This window comes from Bos taurus, chromosome 13 (genome assembly GCF_002263795.3).
Source record: "Bos taurus isolate L1 Dominette 01449 registration number 42190680 breed Hereford chromosome 13, ARS-UCD2.0, whole genome shotgun sequence".
Lineage (NCBI taxonomy): Eukaryota > Metazoa > Chordata > Mammalia > Artiodactyla > Bovidae > Bos > Bos taurus.
In genome coordinates, this window is record NC_037340.1 from 75,853,706 (window position 1) to 75,871,893 (window position 18,188).

An 18,188-nucleotide genomic window follows, 5' to 3' on the forward strand; every position below is an offset into this window, starting at 1 on the left:
AATTCCATGGACAGAGGAGCCTGGTGGGCTACAGGAAACGGGGTCGCAAAAGGGTTGGACATGACTGAGTGACTACCCAACAATACATAAAACAGAATACTAACAAGGACCTACTGTATAGCACATGGAACTCTACTTAATACTCTGTAATGAACTACACGGGAAAAGAACCTAAAAAACACTGGATATACGTTATGTGCCTGTTTCTCTTTGCTGTGTGCCTGAAACTAACACATTATAAACCAACAATACACCAGTAAAAATTAAAAAAAAAAAAAAAAACTTCTGCTAATGCAAAAAAGTAGAGCAGAAAAAAAATCTAAAATTTAGGAAGACTACTAGAAACATAATAGAGGGGACAGGAAAAGATAACAGCATCTAGAGTAAGGGCTTCTCAACTCAGATGACATCTTGGGTTAGACAATCTTGGTTGTGGGGACCTGCTCCTGTGCACTGGAGGATTTGTGGCATCATTCGGGGGCACCTCCACCCGCCACGCACCAAACTGGGACAACCCAAAGTGTCTCCAAGCACTGCCCAAGGTCCCCGGGTGGGGCGCAAAACTGCCCTCAGTTGAGAGTCACCCAGGCAGAGGCCTGCTCTCTGCCTAGGAAAAATGGTTGCTTGAATTTCTATGGGGGAGGGTGTGAAAGTGGAGGGGCTGGGGGAGGGGAAGACGGAGGAACCCCCAGAGAGATAAACTGGACCTATCAAGCGAGCAGAACTATTTCTAACCTGAGTGGGGTCCTCCAGGATGCACTGCGGCTTTCTGCAAGATAGCAGGAAGGCGTATTTAAGGGCCCAACTTCCTTTCAGTAAGTTAATAATAGAACAGGAAGAGGCATGAAAACCTCAATGAAACTAGAAGAATCAGAATGTGACAGCTCATCATCCCTTGAGCAGGCAACCCAAGTCCTTTCCATCTAACAGAAGCCAGGCTATTGCCCCTTGAGAAGTTAAACTCCCCTCCTCCATGTCCCTGCCCCTACCCCAACCTGGCCAGGGGTGGGCGTTCCCGGGAGGACCAAGAGGCGGGTGGACCAGGCTGCCCTTTTTTTTAGGAGGGTTCATCCTTGATGAGAACTAGCTGGCTGGGAATCACCTTGCCAATCAGATACGGGCCTTATCGGCTGCTTGTAAGTGTTTTCTGGGCCATAAAAACAATCTGATAAATATGCAACATTTAATAAAAGGAAAGGGAAATCACTTCAGGTAGAATGAGTCATGATTTTTTTGTCCCCCACATGCACAAGGTGTGTTCTCAGAGCCAGGCAAGCAGGTTGAACACGCGTTGCTCTGGGACTAACTGCAGGCTCCGAGCGCACACGTTCTTATGTCCCTGCTCCTTCCACAGGTCAGCTTAATGAGAAACAGACAGGCTTGTTCATCGGCTTCTGGGACACCCCATGGAACACCCCAGCCTATACCAGCAGCCAGCAAGCCTTCTCTACAAAAGGGCTCTATAAAGATAGGAGGTGAACAGCTGAGGCTTCGCAGGTCGTGTGGTCTCTACTGCAACCCTCTTGTCACAGGAGAGCAGAAGTGACTACAAACGAGGTGTCACTAAGTGGACGTGGCTTTGTGCCTGTAAACTTCATTTACAGAAAGAGGCGCTGGGCCACACCTGGTCTGTGAAAACCGGAGAACATGTCTGGGGAGGACCACAGACTCAAATGCCTTCTGGGCCCACACAGGAAACACAGAGAAGGAAAACTGTCCTCATTCCAGCCTGTGTTTTCCTGCATTTGATAAAAATACACAAGGGCTGCAAAATAAAGAAAAACTGCTCGGCCCTGGAGCATGAGGATGGTGCTGGAGAGAAACAGCAGGAGGGCAGAGCATCCTCAAGGCCCTCGGCTCCAGTGATCGGCACTCCTACTGACTGTCCCCTGATCCATCTTGGCTGTTAACATACTGCTCCCACCCAACAAGGAACCTGTTTTTAAGACAATGCCTGTGCTGTGTGCTGTGGGTAGTCGTGTCCCAGTCTTCGTGACCCCATGGACCGCAGGCTCCTCTGTCCATGGGGATTCTCCAGGCAAGAACGCTGGAGTGGGTTGCCATGCTCTCTTCCAGAGCATGTTCCCAACCCAGGGATCGAACCCAGGTCTCCCACACTGCAGGCGAATTCTTTACAGTCTGAGCCACCAGGGAAGCCCAAGACAATGCATGGGCCCAACAAAATAAGTCCCAGCTCGCCTCCTTATGAATATGTATAGCCCTGAACTCAGAGGAGGCAACAGGGGCCCTGTCATTTCTCTGCCATATTTGATCAAAGGTACACCTAAGGCCATTATGCACAAATCTGTTAGCAGATTATTGCTCAATACTTGAATAAGAAAGAAAAGAAGTAAGGAGAGGAGGGAGAGAGAACCTCCCAAAGGATTCAAACTCAAAAATGTCCTAAGAACTGCAGATAGACTGGTATTTCTCAACAACGGTCCAATGTCACTTGAGAAAAGGTATTTCTCGCCCCATCTACCAGAGGTCATTCAGCAACCTGCCCTCCTCCACACAACACCAGAAGCATCCTTCCAAGCTCTGGGGTGTCCCCCATTCCCAGTTCCAAGAAAAACGCGTTTACATACTTTCTCACCTTTGTTAGAAGGTGAAACAAGATGATGGTGGTCCATTCCAGGTGGCAAAATCTTGGTGGTCCAGTGGTTAAGAATCCCCACCTCTCAATGCATCTGATCCCTGGTCCAGGAAGACCCCACATGCCTCGGAGCAACTAAGCCTGCAGGCCGAAACTACTGAGGCCCTCAAGCCTAGAGCCTGGGCCCCGCAACGAGAGGCCACTGCAATGAGAAGCACTCATACCACAAAGAGCAGCCCCTGTTCCCCACAACCAGAGAAGGCCCCGCGTGCAGGAATGAAGACTCACCACCGCCAAAAAATAAAATCCGTAAGTCTTTGTTTAAAAAAGGTATTTTAAACAAGTAAAATCAGTAGACAAAAAGGTTGAAAAAAATTAAATACAAACCTTAGAACCCTTCCCCTAAAAGTAAAGTGTGTTCTAAAGTTCTTAAAACTCTTAGAACTCCCCTAAAAGTACTCCCGCATTCCAGGCAGAGGCTTTAACCTAAAGTAATGAGCCTCCAATACATGAAAAATGGGTGGAAATTTAAAACCCGTAACTCTACTTCATAATAACCCATCTCTACCAAAAATGGGAAAATATGAGGGCGGTGGGGGGAGTTATTATGCTAGAATGGTTTTCTTTTTAGAACAATGGAACACAGAGAAATTTCAGCGTGAAGAAAAACAAGAAAGGGGTGAAGAATTTTGATATATACCAAAAATCAAGAGTATGAACGCCTAGAGAGCACTAAAGGCAGAAGGAATGAGCAAAGCTGGCAGGGGACACCACTATAGGGAGGGATGGGGAGTGCAGAAAGATAGAGCACACAGATTCAGTGTCCAGCTATTGTTGGATTTCTCTGAGTTTTTGTAGGAACTATAAGTTGATATTTGACATCTCATGATCATCAAATGTTGATGACTAACAGAAATTACATTGGTAAAACCTAGCATATGGAGACATACATTTTGCATTTAATTCCATAACTTTTTTCAATTCTGTAATCTTAAAAGAAGAAAAAAAGGGAAAGAGAAGATAAAAAAAAGAGTCCAGAAGAATTTTTTTTTTAAGGATTTAAGTTACCCTTAGGAAAACAGACTGTGCTCAAGGGAAGCTGCCTCGAGGGAAGGTTTGCATAGTTTATGCAAACACTATAAACTAGAGTGAATTATGGGGTCAAGGGTCAGGAATTTCTTTTCTTTACAGTCAGGCTATTTCTCTGTTGCCAACTCCTGGCAGTTCAGCCCCAGGGAGTTTTAGATGTGAAAAACAAAAACCTACAATCAACCTTAGAATGTTCCTTCCCAGTTCAAACCCCCATTTTACCAGGATGGGAAAGCAACGGACAAGGTCACCCAGTGGGTTTCCCAGATGCAGTGGGGCAGGAAGGAGTCTGGACGACACGTCTGGACCCCTTCTCCTCCAGAGACACGGCTCCATAAACTCTCTCATCACTATGGAAGATGACCCATTCTGCAGATGTATAGTCACGCCCTGTGTCTGGCCATCCCTGCTGCTCGGCTCCACATGCACGGTGCCTTCTGTATTCATGAGCTCCCCCTGCGTCAAGCTCTGGGGTGACAGCAGCCACTGGCCACTTTCTGGCCACAGATTTACAAATACACCATTGTGGTCATGAGGTTTAAGTGTTAAGAGGACCCATGGATGAGGAAGGGGGAAAAGAAAACCTGTGAATTGCCTAAGTTGGTCAGATTCTAGGAAGAGAGATGTGAGCCAATTTTTTTTTGTTTTAATTTTTTTTTTTTAATGTGAGCCAATTCTTAAAGGACAGGAGGAAGTCACTGAGAGCACACACACAGAGAACCACTAGGAGACTCTCTCTCCCCAGAGAGGACAATATCTGCTTCATGACTTTACTGATAACTGGTAAAAGAGGGCTTGCCTTAAATTAAGATTTGAGGATTATTTATAGCCTCTGTGTTTCTTAGTCTTCAAGCCCAACAGCTATGGGATGGCTAATGGTGACAGGGGGCAGGGGACCAGGGCTGGGGTGGGGGCAGCAGCTTCAAGCCAGACAGGCAGACCTAAGCTTCTTCTATCAGGCCTTGGGGAAGTAACTTAACCTCTCTGCCAGTAAAACAGAGACGACTATACCCTTCCTCACAGCATCATTACAAACATTTACACAAAAAAAGGCTTATGAAAGGACAGGCACACTGCAAGTTCTGCTTTTAGTATTAGTCTCACCAACACTATTACTGAGCCACCATAGCTCACTTGGTAAAGAATCCGCCTGCAATGCAGGAGACCCTGGTTCGATTCCTGGGTTGGGAAGGTCCCCTGGAGAAGGGACAGCTACCCACTCCAGTATTCTTGGTCTTCCCTGGTGGCTCAGCTGGTAAAGAATCCACCCACAATGCGGGAGACCTGGGTTCGATCCCTGGCTTGGGAAGATCCCCTAGAGAAGGGAAAGGCTATATCCACTCCAGTATTCTGGCCTGGAGGATTCAGGACTGTACAGTCCATGGGATCACAAAGAGTCGGACATGACTATCACTTTCACTCACTTTTCCAACACTGTTAATGATCTTTCAAATTGCAATTTGAAATGATCTTTTCAAATGCTCTTGATCAAGATCTTGAAATGATCAAGATCACTGAAAAGATCATTGAAATCATCTTTTCAAATTGCAAAAACTTATTTAGAAGCTATCAGTTTCTCCTGTGACGGGAGTTTCAACTCATTAAACCTGGGCTGACCAACATGGCAGCTATAAACCAGAGGTGGCCACGTAAATTTAAATTCAATTAAAAATTCAGTTGCTCAGGCACAGCTGCCACTTTTACAAGTGCTGTGGCCACACGTGGCTTGTGGCTATCACACTGAACAGCACAGGCCTGGAACATTTCCAAAGCTATTTAATTATTTCACAGATAGTCTGTGTGATTATTTCACTTAGTGTAGACTCTCGCTTAACTTTTATTATTTATGTCATTTAGCTCAATTCCTCTTCACAACAGCCCTGCGAGTTTGGTAGCAGTAAGATCATTATTCTCATTTCAGAAAATGGGAAAATGAAGCTCAAAGAGGTTAACCTGCCCACAGCCACAGGGCAGCAGCCGCGCTGGCATTTCACTGTGTAATTTGGAGAGAAAATAGATTCGTGCCCAGAAACGGCCCCTCTCAGAGTCCTGGGCGTTTAACCGTTGCTGGGTTCCTTCCCGTGAAAGCAACAATCTTATTTTATTCGACCTCAAATCCCCAGGGCCCACTTCTACATCCATAATCTGCACAAATGTGTGAATACATCCCAAGGAATCTCCTCTAAAATGGTTATCAGGAAACCGGGCATCCTGCTTGCTCCACGCTAGGAGACTCGACCTCATGGACCACGAAAGCACCTCTCATCTTTTTAAATCAGAAGAGTAGCTAGTTTGCAGCACAGAATTTTAGAGCTAGAAGGTCCCCGAGATAAGATATAAGATGGCGAATCGATGTTTGCATCGAGGATGGGGTCTGCCAGGGACCGGGCACTCTGAGAAGAGATGGGGACCAATTACCCAAGTCGCAGTGGGCAGTGGGTTGGGAGGGCGGCTGTCTCTCACCACAGTCCTAAACCCATTCTTTTACAGATGAGAAAATTGACACCAGAAGGGAGCACAGGCCTCAGCCATACCACCCCCTCCAGGCAGAACTCTACACTGTCCTACCAGCCCAGCCTAGCAGGGTAACACCCTCAGGCCACGAGGGCAAACAGTGCCAACATGAGAAAAAAAGAAATCCAAGGAATATCCCCAAATCCTAGAGCATGGTATCTCTATCTTATCTGGGTCACTGCCCTGTCCCCACAAAGAGATCTGAAAAGCCACTGGGAATTTCTCCCCAGGCCCATTTTGAGCTCCTCTTGCTGTCCCATGCAAATGACAGCCGGAGCAAGGCAGCTTCCTAAATGCCAAGCAGCCGGGCAGTTAGAGAAACAACAGCCTGTGTCCGCAGCCCCGCCCCACCCTCTAGAGTGCGGACGCCATTCCCGGGCCTCTTACCTGCTCCTTATTGTTATTGTTCAGTAAGCCGGGTTTCTTTTTCTTTTTAATGGGACTTGTGGATGTGTCCTGTGGCGAGTGGCCATTGGAGGAATGAGGAGGGCTGGGGAACTTTCTTTTCTGGGCTGTTCTCTCTGTGGAGCCAGGATCTGAAAGAGACACACAGGATCACGTATTTTAACACAGTCAGGACTAGGCCCCGCAGGAAGCGGGGTGTGGAGGACACACTCATTTTGTCCCCAAACTTAATGCTATCTTATTGATCCTCCTAGAATATACTTACCCCACTGTCTTCATTACATGTCTCAAAGAGGTAAGACGGTCTTTCTTTTGCATATATAACATTTCTGTGAAATTTGTAATTTATGGCCAAAATAAAAAAATTGAGAAACTTCACATAATACCCTAGATTTGGGGCTTCTATTAAAAAAAAAAAAAATCAGAGCCTGCAGGGCCTTATACAACCAGATGGAGCTGAATATTTGCCAGCCAGTTTTTAGAAGGGAATATGCCCTCTATTTTGCCCAAATCCCCACCATTCCCTTTGCTGATAAAGGTCCGTCTAGTCAAAGTTATGGTTTTCCAGTAGTCATGCATGGCTGTGAGAGTTGGACCATAAATAAGGCTGAATGCCAAAGAATTGACGCTTTCGAACTGTAGTGTTGGTGAAGACTCTTGAGAGTTTCTTGGACTGCAAGGAGATCAAACCAGTCAATCCTAAAGGAAATCAAACCTGAACAGTCATTGGAAGGACTGATGCTGAAGCTCCAATACTTTGGCCACCTGATGCAGAGAGCCAACTCATTGGAAAAGACCCTGATGCTGGGAAAGACTGAAGGCGAAAGGAGAAGGGGGCAGCAGAGGATGAGATGGTTGGATGGCATCACTGACCCAATGGACATGAATTTGGGAGACAGTGAAGGACAGGGAAGCTGGATGTGCTGCAGTCCATGGGGTCAAAAACAGTCAGACATGACTTAGCAACTGAACAAGAACCACCACCAGCCTTCCCTACTGTCTCCCTGTTGACCAGGTCATGAACCAGCAGCCATGAGCTGTCACACACCCAAGAAAAGAAAGAAAGTGAAGTCGCTCAGTTGTGCCCGACTCTTTGCAACCCCATGGACTATAGCCTACCAGGCTCCTCTGTCCATGGAATTTTCCAGGCAAGAGTACTGGAGTGGGTTGCCATTTCCTTCTCCAGGGTATCTTCCCGACCCAGGGATCGAACCCAGGTCTCCCGCAGTACAGGCAGACGCTTTACCGTCTGAGCTACCAGAGTCACAAACTCAAGGCTGATGGCAAAAGCAGAAAACCATGAGAGACAGGCCAAGAAAAGAAGGCCACATACTTTTAAGAAAATGAAGGCAAACATAACTTGTGGTAGAAGACAAATATTTATTCACGTTTATCAGATTAACAAAGTATAACTATGTAAAAAAATATATATATATACCCCACCCACCAGAGTTCCCGTGACCCAATCACCAGTAGATAACGTGTTTGTGACTATCCTCCAGAGATCAACAGAGAGCTGCATTCTCACCCGCGTCTCATCTGAAAAATACAAACGCCACCCTCGACAATCCGTTTCTATTTTTATTCTCCCCGTACCTCATTTAAACACAAGCATTCACACAACCATCCTATCTTCACCTGCAAAGATCTGAATCCGTTTCATGCCTGATGGCTCTCCCACTAGCTGACAGAGGCCTGAGCCCCTGCTATGCTTGAGGAATGAAAACTCCAGGGACCAGAGGAGCACAGGACTGTGCCAAGAGCACAGGTGGCAGAATGGGATACAGAGTTCAGAAAGATGACTATCTGCGAAGATGGCCTGATGACGTTCCCCAGTTCCAGGGTTAACTCTCGGGCAAGTCCCAGCATGCGGGCTCTGCTGTGTGTGACCAGCCTGTGTCTGGGATGGTGGCCAGAGCTGCTGGGGCAGATCACCAGGGTCCAAGGGCTGGAGCACCCTCCAGCATGCTTCAGACAATGGACCACTTTTGCAAAATCCAATCCACACCAGGGAGTTCTCTCTGCTCACCAGGCAGGCTGCAGGGAAATCCTGAACAAACGTTTGGAGTGCTGCACTGAGACCAGCCCCGAGAGGAAATTAAATGCTAACCACAGGCACCTTGAGGGAGAAGAGACCTCAGAGTCAAGGGGCCACCCCACAGACATCAAAACAGCGGCCTGGAGAGCCCAAAGGGATGGCTCAGAGGCACACAACAGCTAGTTAGTGGGGAAATGCACTAAAAAGATGTAGCCTAGGACTGGCAAGTTTCCCCGGAGAGAACCTCCTCTCATTCCCACAGGGATCCTCACCCCACATCACCATCATACGTGAAAATGCGCACGTTCTCCAGAGGGTCTCTGACCTAACAATCTCCTCCTAGAAACATTCTACAGGCCTGGTCACAGGGCAGCAAAGCATATACAAGATGATTCAACTGCAGCACTTGGTGTTACAGCTAAGACTAGAAAGCACTTCCGTGTCCACAAACTGGGAGTTGGCCTGAACATACAGTGGGATACAGCCATGAAGAAGAACAAATCACCTTGAGACAAACTGACGTGTGATAATCTCCAAGCTTCTGGGTCAGGTTAAACAGCATGAAAATACCAATGACGCTCTCCACAGAACTAAACAAATTACAATTTTAAAATCTGTATAGGAACACAAAGACCCTGAATAGCCAAAACAATCTTGAGAAAGAAGAACAGAGCTGGAGGAATCACACTCTCTGACTTCAGACTATATTATTTAATACAAAGCTACACTCATCACAACACTTTGGTACTGGCATAAAAACAAGACACGAAGATCAATGCAACAAGACAGAGAGCCCAAAAATAAACCCACACACTTATGGTCGATCTATGACAAAGGAGGCAAGAATATACAATGGAGAAAAGACAGTCTCTTCAATAAGCGGTACTGGGAAAACTGCACAGCTACATGTAGAATAAAATTAGAACATTCTCTAACATCATGTACAAAAAAGCAATGCATGTCTAGCACCAATAATAGACCAAAAGACACAGCCCAAAAAAGATGGGTTGGTTTGGGTTAGCTTGGTTTTTTTCGGGGTTTTTTTTTTTCTTCTCCTCCATTTTGTTTGGGTTTTTTGTTTCTTTTTGAAAAAGATGTTTTCATATATATTCATATTTACATAAGCCTAAAATACTCCTAGTTGAACACAGAAGCGTAAGTTCTTAATGGGGACCGGAGGTTGCCTCAGGGGAGGAGAATCTGCAAGGAGTGGACGCAGGACTTCTTTCTTCTTTCCGCTGTGTATCCTGCTGTACTTGACCATGTTCCTGAACTACTTTAACAAAATAAGGAAAAATAAAAAGGAAGTATTTAGAAGGTACAGTGTCATATTTAAAAAAAAAAAAAAAACAGTAGGTGCAAACCAAAGCCAGTAATGAGCAAATGACAGAGGCCTGACTCAGGATAAAAAATATGACCAGATGTACAAGCTTAGGGTTGATCCGTGCGGGCCTACAGACCCCAGGAAGGAGCTTGAAATTTGTTCTGTGTGCATCTAATAAATCCAAATAACCCCATTTATGTATCAGAGGACAGGTGTTTAACAAAACCATTTTGGGGGCTCAAAGGAGATGTGTCCCAGGAGAAACGGTACCCAGGCCAGGCAAAACTGAAAGCCACTGGGCCAAGGTGCTGCTTCTGTACGTATTGTTCCCTTAGTGCACAAAGTTTGAAGGAGGAGAGCACTGGAGCAAAGTCAGGCCAGTGGAAAGCTAGGACAATGTTTGGGGAAAAAACAAATAACCACTGACTCCTGAACAACAGGGGTTGAGCCCGCAGCCACCACCACAGCTGAAAATCCACATACTGCTATCTCTGCCTCAAAAACAAAGGAATGGGTAAAGGACTCACCAAAAAGCAGGAAGCTGAAGCAATCTGGATAGAATCAGGACTCAAGCCCTGGTTTTTTGTGATTCCACATACTGTGATCTGTAATTGAACACAAACTTTTCCCCTCACTTAAAAATTGGTAAAATGAAAATGCGTGCGTGCTCACTCAGTTGCGTCCGACTCTTTGTGACCCCCATGGACTGCAGCCTGCCAGGCTCCTCTGTCCATGGGATTTCCCAGGCAAGAAAATTGGAGTGCGTCGCCATTTCCTACTCCGGGGGATCTTCCTGACCCAGGGATTCAACCTGTGTGGCCTGCATTGGCAGGCTGATTCTTTATCACTGAGCCACCCGGGAAGCCCAAAATGAAAAGACAAGTATTCTATGTATTGAAAAAAAATCCACGTGTAAGTGGATCAGAGTAGATTCAACACGTGTTCTTCCAGAGTCAAGTTTAGTGTATCGATGTTTCTCAATGGAGTACTAGTGGATTTTGGAAAGGATGGCCCCTCCTCATTGCAAGGACAACCCCAGCCCCCTCATACCCACTGCCATTGATGGTTCCAAACACTGTGACAAACAAAAGCACCCCAAATACTTCCTGAACCCTCCCAGGAGTGGTACCAGCCTCCTGGAGCACCTCAGAGCTAGAGTATGGGGCACAATGAATGGAACCCACAGCCCAGCCCACGCCTGGTCAACCTCTGGGGCCAGAAATGGCTCCAGCTCCTCCCTGGGCCATCTAAATCATCCGCCTGTGGCTGAGATCTCCTAGGACAATGGTTCCCCATCCAAGTGTTGTCCCCACACTAGCCGCAGCATCACCTATGAATTTGCCGGAAATGCATGTTCTCAGGCTCCATGTCAGATCTACAGAATCAGAAACTGGAGCAAGGCCCAGCAATCTGGGGTATAAGCAGGCTTCTGGAGGATTACGGAGAAGGCTAATTTGAGATGCTCTCGCCTGTGTGTTTAGGAGACAGAGTCTGAGTTCTCCAGTCTCAGGAATTGCCTTGCCTTCCTCATCACCATCTAGAGGGTTGGTTCAGGACCCCAGGAAACAGAAGCCAGGAATGAGGCAAGGAGAAAGAACTGAAACAGCTGAACAACTCTGCCTCCTTCTCAGGGCCTCGGGGACACATCTGTAAAATGGGAGGAAAGGTAAGGAAAGGGACCAGACCAGTTCTTACCCGGAGTCCATGAAAGTGCCTCAAGGCCCCATGAGCTGCCTGCCACAGTTCTATACGTGGATGCAACTTCCTGAGAAAGGGGGCCTGAGCCTATTTCACCTTTTTAAAGGTGAATCGACTCTAAAGATCAAAAAGCTACAGGACCAGAGGATCCTAAAGTCTTTTAACTTTGAAATTCTTTAATGATACATGAAAGAGCAGGATGGGGAGGGAGTCACTAGAAATGAATATACTCATAAGCCATTGAGAGTGGAGGAAACAGTTTTCCCCAAGGCCACCGGGAAATAAAAGGGCAGGAGGGTCTAACTCAGTGAGAGGAGGGGGTCTGACCCAAGGCTGCCCACACCCAAGAGGATCCTCAACCTTCTAGTCTGAGCAAAACAGAAGAAAATCCCCAATTCTGTTCCCGGTTACACATACAGCAACTTGCTCCGGAGTTAAGGTGAGTATCTGTACAGTGGCTGTATCCAAGAGGATACAAGAAATTTAATAGAATCCAAACAACAGACACATCTGTCAACAGCAGAGGCTCTCACTGAAGCCTCTTAGGGAGAAAAACTGAAAAATGCCTGTTGGATTCAGGGTCCTTCTGAGATACGAGACAGCAGGCTGGCAGCATTCTGACTACCAGCCTACCCACTCCAGTGGAGGCCAGGCCTCTGCTGGTGATAGAATGGTGGGTGGGAACCTTGCTGTAGTCATGGTAACAAAGCTGCCTTGAAGACCATTTCCAGAAAGCTGAGTCAAAGGTTTTTTTTTTTTTTTCCCTTTATGATGATTTAATTCTGACAGGGACATATTTCTAAATGCATTTCATGTATAAATTTGGAACGATGATGACACACACCCACTGTGCACCGAATCACCAGGGAAATGGTTCACCCTTGATCTGAGAGACCTTCCTGGCCAAGTGGCAGGACCTGGGATGCTCTGGGCCTGGCCCACACCCACTCCCCCAAAGTCAGTCTGGTTCTGAAGGAGTTAACATGGGCAAGAGAGCAGAGCAGAGAAGAAAAGGCCAGGAGCTGTGACTCAGGAAAACAGCTTGGCATGGAGCAGGAAGCAGAATTTCCCCTCCTGTGACATTTCGCTGAAATCTTAATAATATGGCAAGTCTCCTGGGTATTAGGAGCCAGGCTTGTGATGCCATCCTCCCCGAACCCGTGTCTTGTGAAAGGCCAGAAATAATCCCACTCAGCCCTTCCTAGATGTCCCTTGACACAAGGGACGCCCTCCTCCCAGATAACGCACCCACAGGTAGCAACAGCTAAGATGCGCTTGTATTGCACACAATGCACCAAGCCCTGTTCAAAATGCCTCCCGTGTCCTTCCCTCTAAGTCACCGGCCCAAGAGCACACAAGCGGCCAGGCTGGGATTCAAGCCCAGGCAGCAGAACTCCAAGGCCCACGGGTTGGGCCTCACCCCAGGGAGAGAGGCTTGCCTCAGGTCTGTTGCCCGAAAACGTCCTAATTCAGGGTCTTTGCGTTCAACAGCACACACTCCTTTTGCTCTGATCACACAGAATGTGGGGGTTGCGGTGCTCCAGGAACCAGAAGGAAGATGGAAAATTGTGACCGTGTCACTTGCAACGATGCACAATACTGAAGCACATCCCACCTCCCAACCCTCACAGGTGGCACCACAGCCTGGCTGGCATCACAAAACAGGCCAGTGGGGAGTGGCGCTCCACAGCCATCTCCCTTCCCCCAACACTCCTCCCCAGTGTCCATCCATCCATCCATCCAGGCACCCCTGCCCCCACCCACATCCGGCACCTGAGTCACAGCTCCCCCGCCCTTCTCCAGAGTCCAGGAAATGACACACCAATTACAGGGAATTGTCTCCTCCAGAGAGGGAAGGGGCCCCAGCCGAAGGCCAGGCGCTTCCTGGGGAGGACCAGCCCAGTAGTGTGTTTTTATGGGTGTTAAATTTCCCTGATGCTGTCAATGGCAGGGCGGCCGGCGGGGGCTGAATGAAACAGGCCTGGACCAGCACCGAAGGCCACAGAGGTGGGGTGACCCACCATCAGCTGGCTGGAGATGGACAGTCTCAGGCAAACCCGTACAAGCTGGTCACCCTACACTGAAGTCAGGCTGGGCGGCACAGGATACAGGGCGGTCAGGACACGTGAGAGTGCAGCGTGGCTCTAAGCAAGTTCCTTAACCTCTCTGTGCCTCCACGCTTCCTTCCGGCAGATGGAGATGGCGGTACCCCACGGAGTAATCCACAGATTAAACAGAGTTAATTCATGAGATACTCTTGGTAAGACAGAGAGGAAGCACTGGATAAACAGTAGCTAGTTCTTTTAAAAAGCAACACACATCCCCCTTCTTTCTCATCTTCCTCCTCTTCCATCCTTCTCCAAAAACAGAGTCGATTTCTCCGAGAAAGCATGCTAAATCAAGGCCACAAATTCTGTTACGGAAATACCAGCCTATATAGAAGGAGCCCAGGACGTGATGTCTCCACGTCCATCAGATCGTACAGAGTCCAGGTTTCCCCCTGCCACAGCGAAGGCAGGGGCAGGGGCAGACCGGAGGCCTGCGGAGGTTCAACCACGAAAGCAGGCGCCATGGCTGCCAGCCTTCATCGTGGCCTCCTTCCAGCATGACCACAGGCCGCTTTTTACCAGGAGCAGCAGAGCCCAGCGCGGCTCATCCTTTCCAAGCCTTTCCCAAAGACGCAGAGCAGGTACCCTGACAGACCTCCCTCCCCAGGAATCCTTCAGGCCCTCTCCAGCCAGTCATTACATCATAATGAAACAAAAGCCCGGAATTTCCTCCAGGCCCGGAGCAGAAAAGGAGAGGAATCTAGAGCAAAACGTGGGGGCAGGGAGGGGACAACGGTTCTCTTGCCACGGACCAGGTCCCAGCCACGAGGAACGAGTGAGTGACCGAAACGCTCAGGTGAACAGTCTGCGGACCAGGGACCCACAAAATCTGGAAGACACGGCCGCGACCTGGGCCTCCCAGGGAAAGGCCACCCTGGCCTAAGCCGGGCTCCTTTAAAGGTCTCCCGCATGTGACTGAACTTCCAGATCAGGGAAAGAAGGGCTGGAATGCAGATGAGGAAACGGGTCGTTCTCAACTTGGGGGACACGTCACTGGACCAGAATCTGGGTACCTCGGAGATCCAAGCGAGCGAGGGGCAGATAACCCTGCGAACGGGGCGCTTACCTGCCATTGAGAAAGCTCTGCCGTTCGGAGGGCCTAGCCTCTCTTTAAAAGAGAACAGAGGCTCACACACGGCACACATTCCTGCTTCCGGATGCTCAGCGGCCTCTCCCAGGGGGAGGAGGAAGCGGCAGGGCCGGCAGGCTAAGAGTCACTGCTTCCCAGGCCGGCCGGCGGGGCCGGGACAGCCTCGCCTCCCTGCAATCAGACAGCCCGAGGCCCACGACAGGCCTCTGTGTCCCCCAAGCTTGCAGGCTCTCATTTATCACCCTCAGCAGACAGCGGCTCGGCTGAGCTGAAAATCTTCAGTGCCAGCACCAGAGAGCCATTTATTTCGCTGATGTGAATAAACACAACAAATTGCATGGTTCTACTTGGCCCGACTGAGAATATCAGAAGGGAGGTGGGGGTGGGGGAAATGAAAGTTGGGGTGGCTTGCATTTTGAAGGTGGGTTTTTTTTTTTTCAATAATTGTTTCCAATTTAGTTCTGATGCGCCTCTCCCAGAAATGAGAAAACCATCTTCCCACTGTACAGACTCAGTCTCCCTCTCCCCCACCCTCCTCCCTTTCCACCTCCCTCTTTCTCCTCTCTCTCCCCCACCCAATAATGCAGAAGTGGTGATTAATGGGCACATTCATATGTAAAAGATGAACTTCCAAACTCTCACGGCCAGACAGAGAGAAGGCTTCCAACAAGGGAAGGAGAAGAGGCTGATTTACAAATGAATTCCCTGTTTAGCCTTCAATATCTAGAGGCAATGGAAACCAAGTAGCCCTTTCTCCTTCCCCCACCCCGCCTCCCCCAATCCCAGCTGGGATGAAGCCTCTGGAAAAAACGACAACATCTCAACAGGAATTTCCTGGTTCCCGAATGCCAAGCTCTTTCAGGCTTTACAGAGCGAAGGCAGGGCCCAACTCCCTAAGAAAAAAAACCGCTGTGCCCCACCCACCCCCCTCAGCAGGTCTAGGCCCAGAAGGCTGGCAATCCAACGCGTGTACACAGACGAGGCCTTTAAAGACCCGCCAGACTGCCACAGAGAAAATGTGGAGGAACCAGTCGCCCCCAGCCTTTACAGCGCAGCTGGCCGAGGAGCAAGGTCACAGGAGTTGGTCCCGGTGCCCCAAGCCCGTGTGCATTATTTATCCGGGCGGCAGGGACTCGGCTCAGGTTCTGGAAAGCTCAGGTGCTGGTGGGTGGCTTTCAAACTGCAATGGGGAATTGCAGCATCAGAAGGCCAGTTCGGAAACAAAAAGACTGCCAGCCGCCAGCTGAAGTAGCAAAGTGGGCTGGAAACGAAAGGGGCCACAGGGAAGGGGGTGGGCAGATGAAGGAAGAGGTGCTGCCCCCGGTGGTAACCAGGCAACGTTCCCCACCCACCCTGGGCGGGGTCTGGCCTCTCTATAAGTCGCCTTAATGAAGACAAAGAAAATTCTCTAGAAGACACCAGAGAAGAAGGGACAGGCCCTCTAGTCACCTCATTGCCTCTTTTCTTTTTTTTTTGGAGGAAGCAAAGATGTTAGGCCCAGAATGTCACTCAAATTACCCCGGTCAAAAGGACGCCCTAACATCACCCGGATATGGAGGCCCCCAGGCTTAAGTGTGTACAGAAGCATGGATTAGCACAGCCCCTGCAACACGCCGTAAGAGGAAAGTCAAAGATGGGCAGTAACTCCAATGTCATCCATAGGGGACTGACGCGCCGTCATGAAATAGGGAAGGAAGCACGTCTTTGTGTACTGGCGTGGGGCAAAATCCAAATGCAAAAAGGCCAGAAATAGAACCTGGCTGAAAGAAATAGGAGCTGCATGGGCTCCGGGTTTGCAAAGGCCTGGAGGAACACCCAGGAACATCAGCCAGCACGGAACTCCTCTTTGAATGCTTTCTGATCCCAGTCACGTATTTAACTATTTAAGGTATTTTTAAATGGCCATGGGGAGAAATGGATGAGAACAAGATTTATGGGGCTCCCAGTACATGCCAGGGACCACGTCTGCACCCCACCCCCCGCACGCAGGAGGAATTCAGAACATCTCCCACACCCCACCACCCTCTCCCTACCCTGGCATTAATGAGGAGCTGCTCTTAAGGGGCTCAGGTGTCTGAAACAGTGAAAAACTGGTTCTCAACCCGTTCCCCTCAGGGGACACTTGGCAATGTCTGGAGACACTTCTGGCTGTCACAACCAGGCAAAGAGGGGGTTGCTACCTGGACTCTGCGTCCAGGGGTGCTGCTCAACAGCCCACCGTGCTCAGCTCAACTCCCATCCCAGTGAATGATGGGGAACAGGACATGTCAATAGCCCCCGATGTTGAGAAAATCCCTGGCAGTAAAGAAACTTCCAGGGAGTTGCCAGGCAGGTCTAACTCTGTGTCAATACACCACCCACGAAGGTTTCTGCAGCCATGAAGAAGGAAAATGATGCCTTATGTTTCACCTGGCGGCCCTGACTTCAGATTTCAAAGAGAAGAAAACAATGGGATCAGTCAGTCAACAGAGAGTCACTGAGAAACTCCTAGACATCTGGGCTCCCTGAGAAACCACCCAGGGAAGGGCCCTGCCCCGCTGGGAGGACAGCCAGAGACAAACCGTACTAACAGCTCCCGACACAAGTGTGAACCGACTGACTCCCCACTGCAGCTCTAGGAGGCAGTGGGGCCAGAGACTCCCCCCGTTTTACTGATGAGGAAACTGTGGCCCAGAGAAAAGCAAGCCCGTGAGGAAGTGACTAATAAATAATGGATACAGAATATATTCCACCTAGAAATACTGAATGAGAAACTGATTGCAGATGGACAAAAAGCTGAGCAGGACAAATACTGGGAATTTGTGAATAACACACTGGGGAGAGAGTATAACCAGGACAGGATCTCTGCGCTTTCTTTCTCAAACTTGGCTTGTGTGAGTCACAGCTGATATTTATTAAGAAGCTACTTTACAAATCCTCCCCCAGATCCCATGAGGTAAGGATGGTTTTTGTTTGGACTTTCTGCTTTGGTTCTTGGCCGTACCACATGGCGTTTGGAACTTCCCCGACCAGGGATCAAACCTGTGCCCTGCAGTTAAAGCACAGAATCTTAAACCAACGGAGTACGAGCAAAGTTCAACGATGATGGTTTTGTACCCATTTCATCGATGAGAGGTGAAATCACCTGTGCCTTAAGGCACGCAGGTCAAAGCAGCAGACTGGGGCTCCATCATAGCTGGGTCCCACTCCAAAGACAACACCCCCTCCCCCAAATCAGTCAGCTGACTTTCCTGAAGTCCAGGGTGCCACCTTGTAATTCTCTATCACTACGGGCATGTTTACCAGGGGGGATTCCCTGCTAGCTCAGCTAGTAAAAAAAAATCCGC

The 18,188-nt window shown here is 48.8% G+C and overlaps 1 protein-coding gene across 36 annotated transcripts in view; it reads right to left on the reverse strand.

The window, feature by feature from the left end:
- ZMYND8 (zinc finger MYND-type containing 8) overlaps positions 1-18,188 on the reverse strand; it is a 124,927-nt gene that overhangs the window by 78,826 nt on the left and 27,913 nt on the right. For 31 of the 36 annotated variants that reach the window (XM_015474134.3, XM_025000397.2, XM_025000396.2 and 28 more), the window contains one exon: positions 6,587-6,735. Coding sequence is in view for 32 of the 36 variants with exons in the window: in XM_025000397.2 (XP_024856165.1) it covers positions 6,587-6,735 (149 nt within the window). In the remaining 4 variants the exon portion in view is untranslated. Of the gene's footprint in view, positions 1-6,586; positions 6,736-6,869; positions 10,572-14,838; positions 14,885-18,188 lie in introns of those variants that run through there. The other 5 variants (XM_059892473.1, XM_059892468.1, XM_010811398.4 and 2 more) reach the window with 3 other exon arrangements.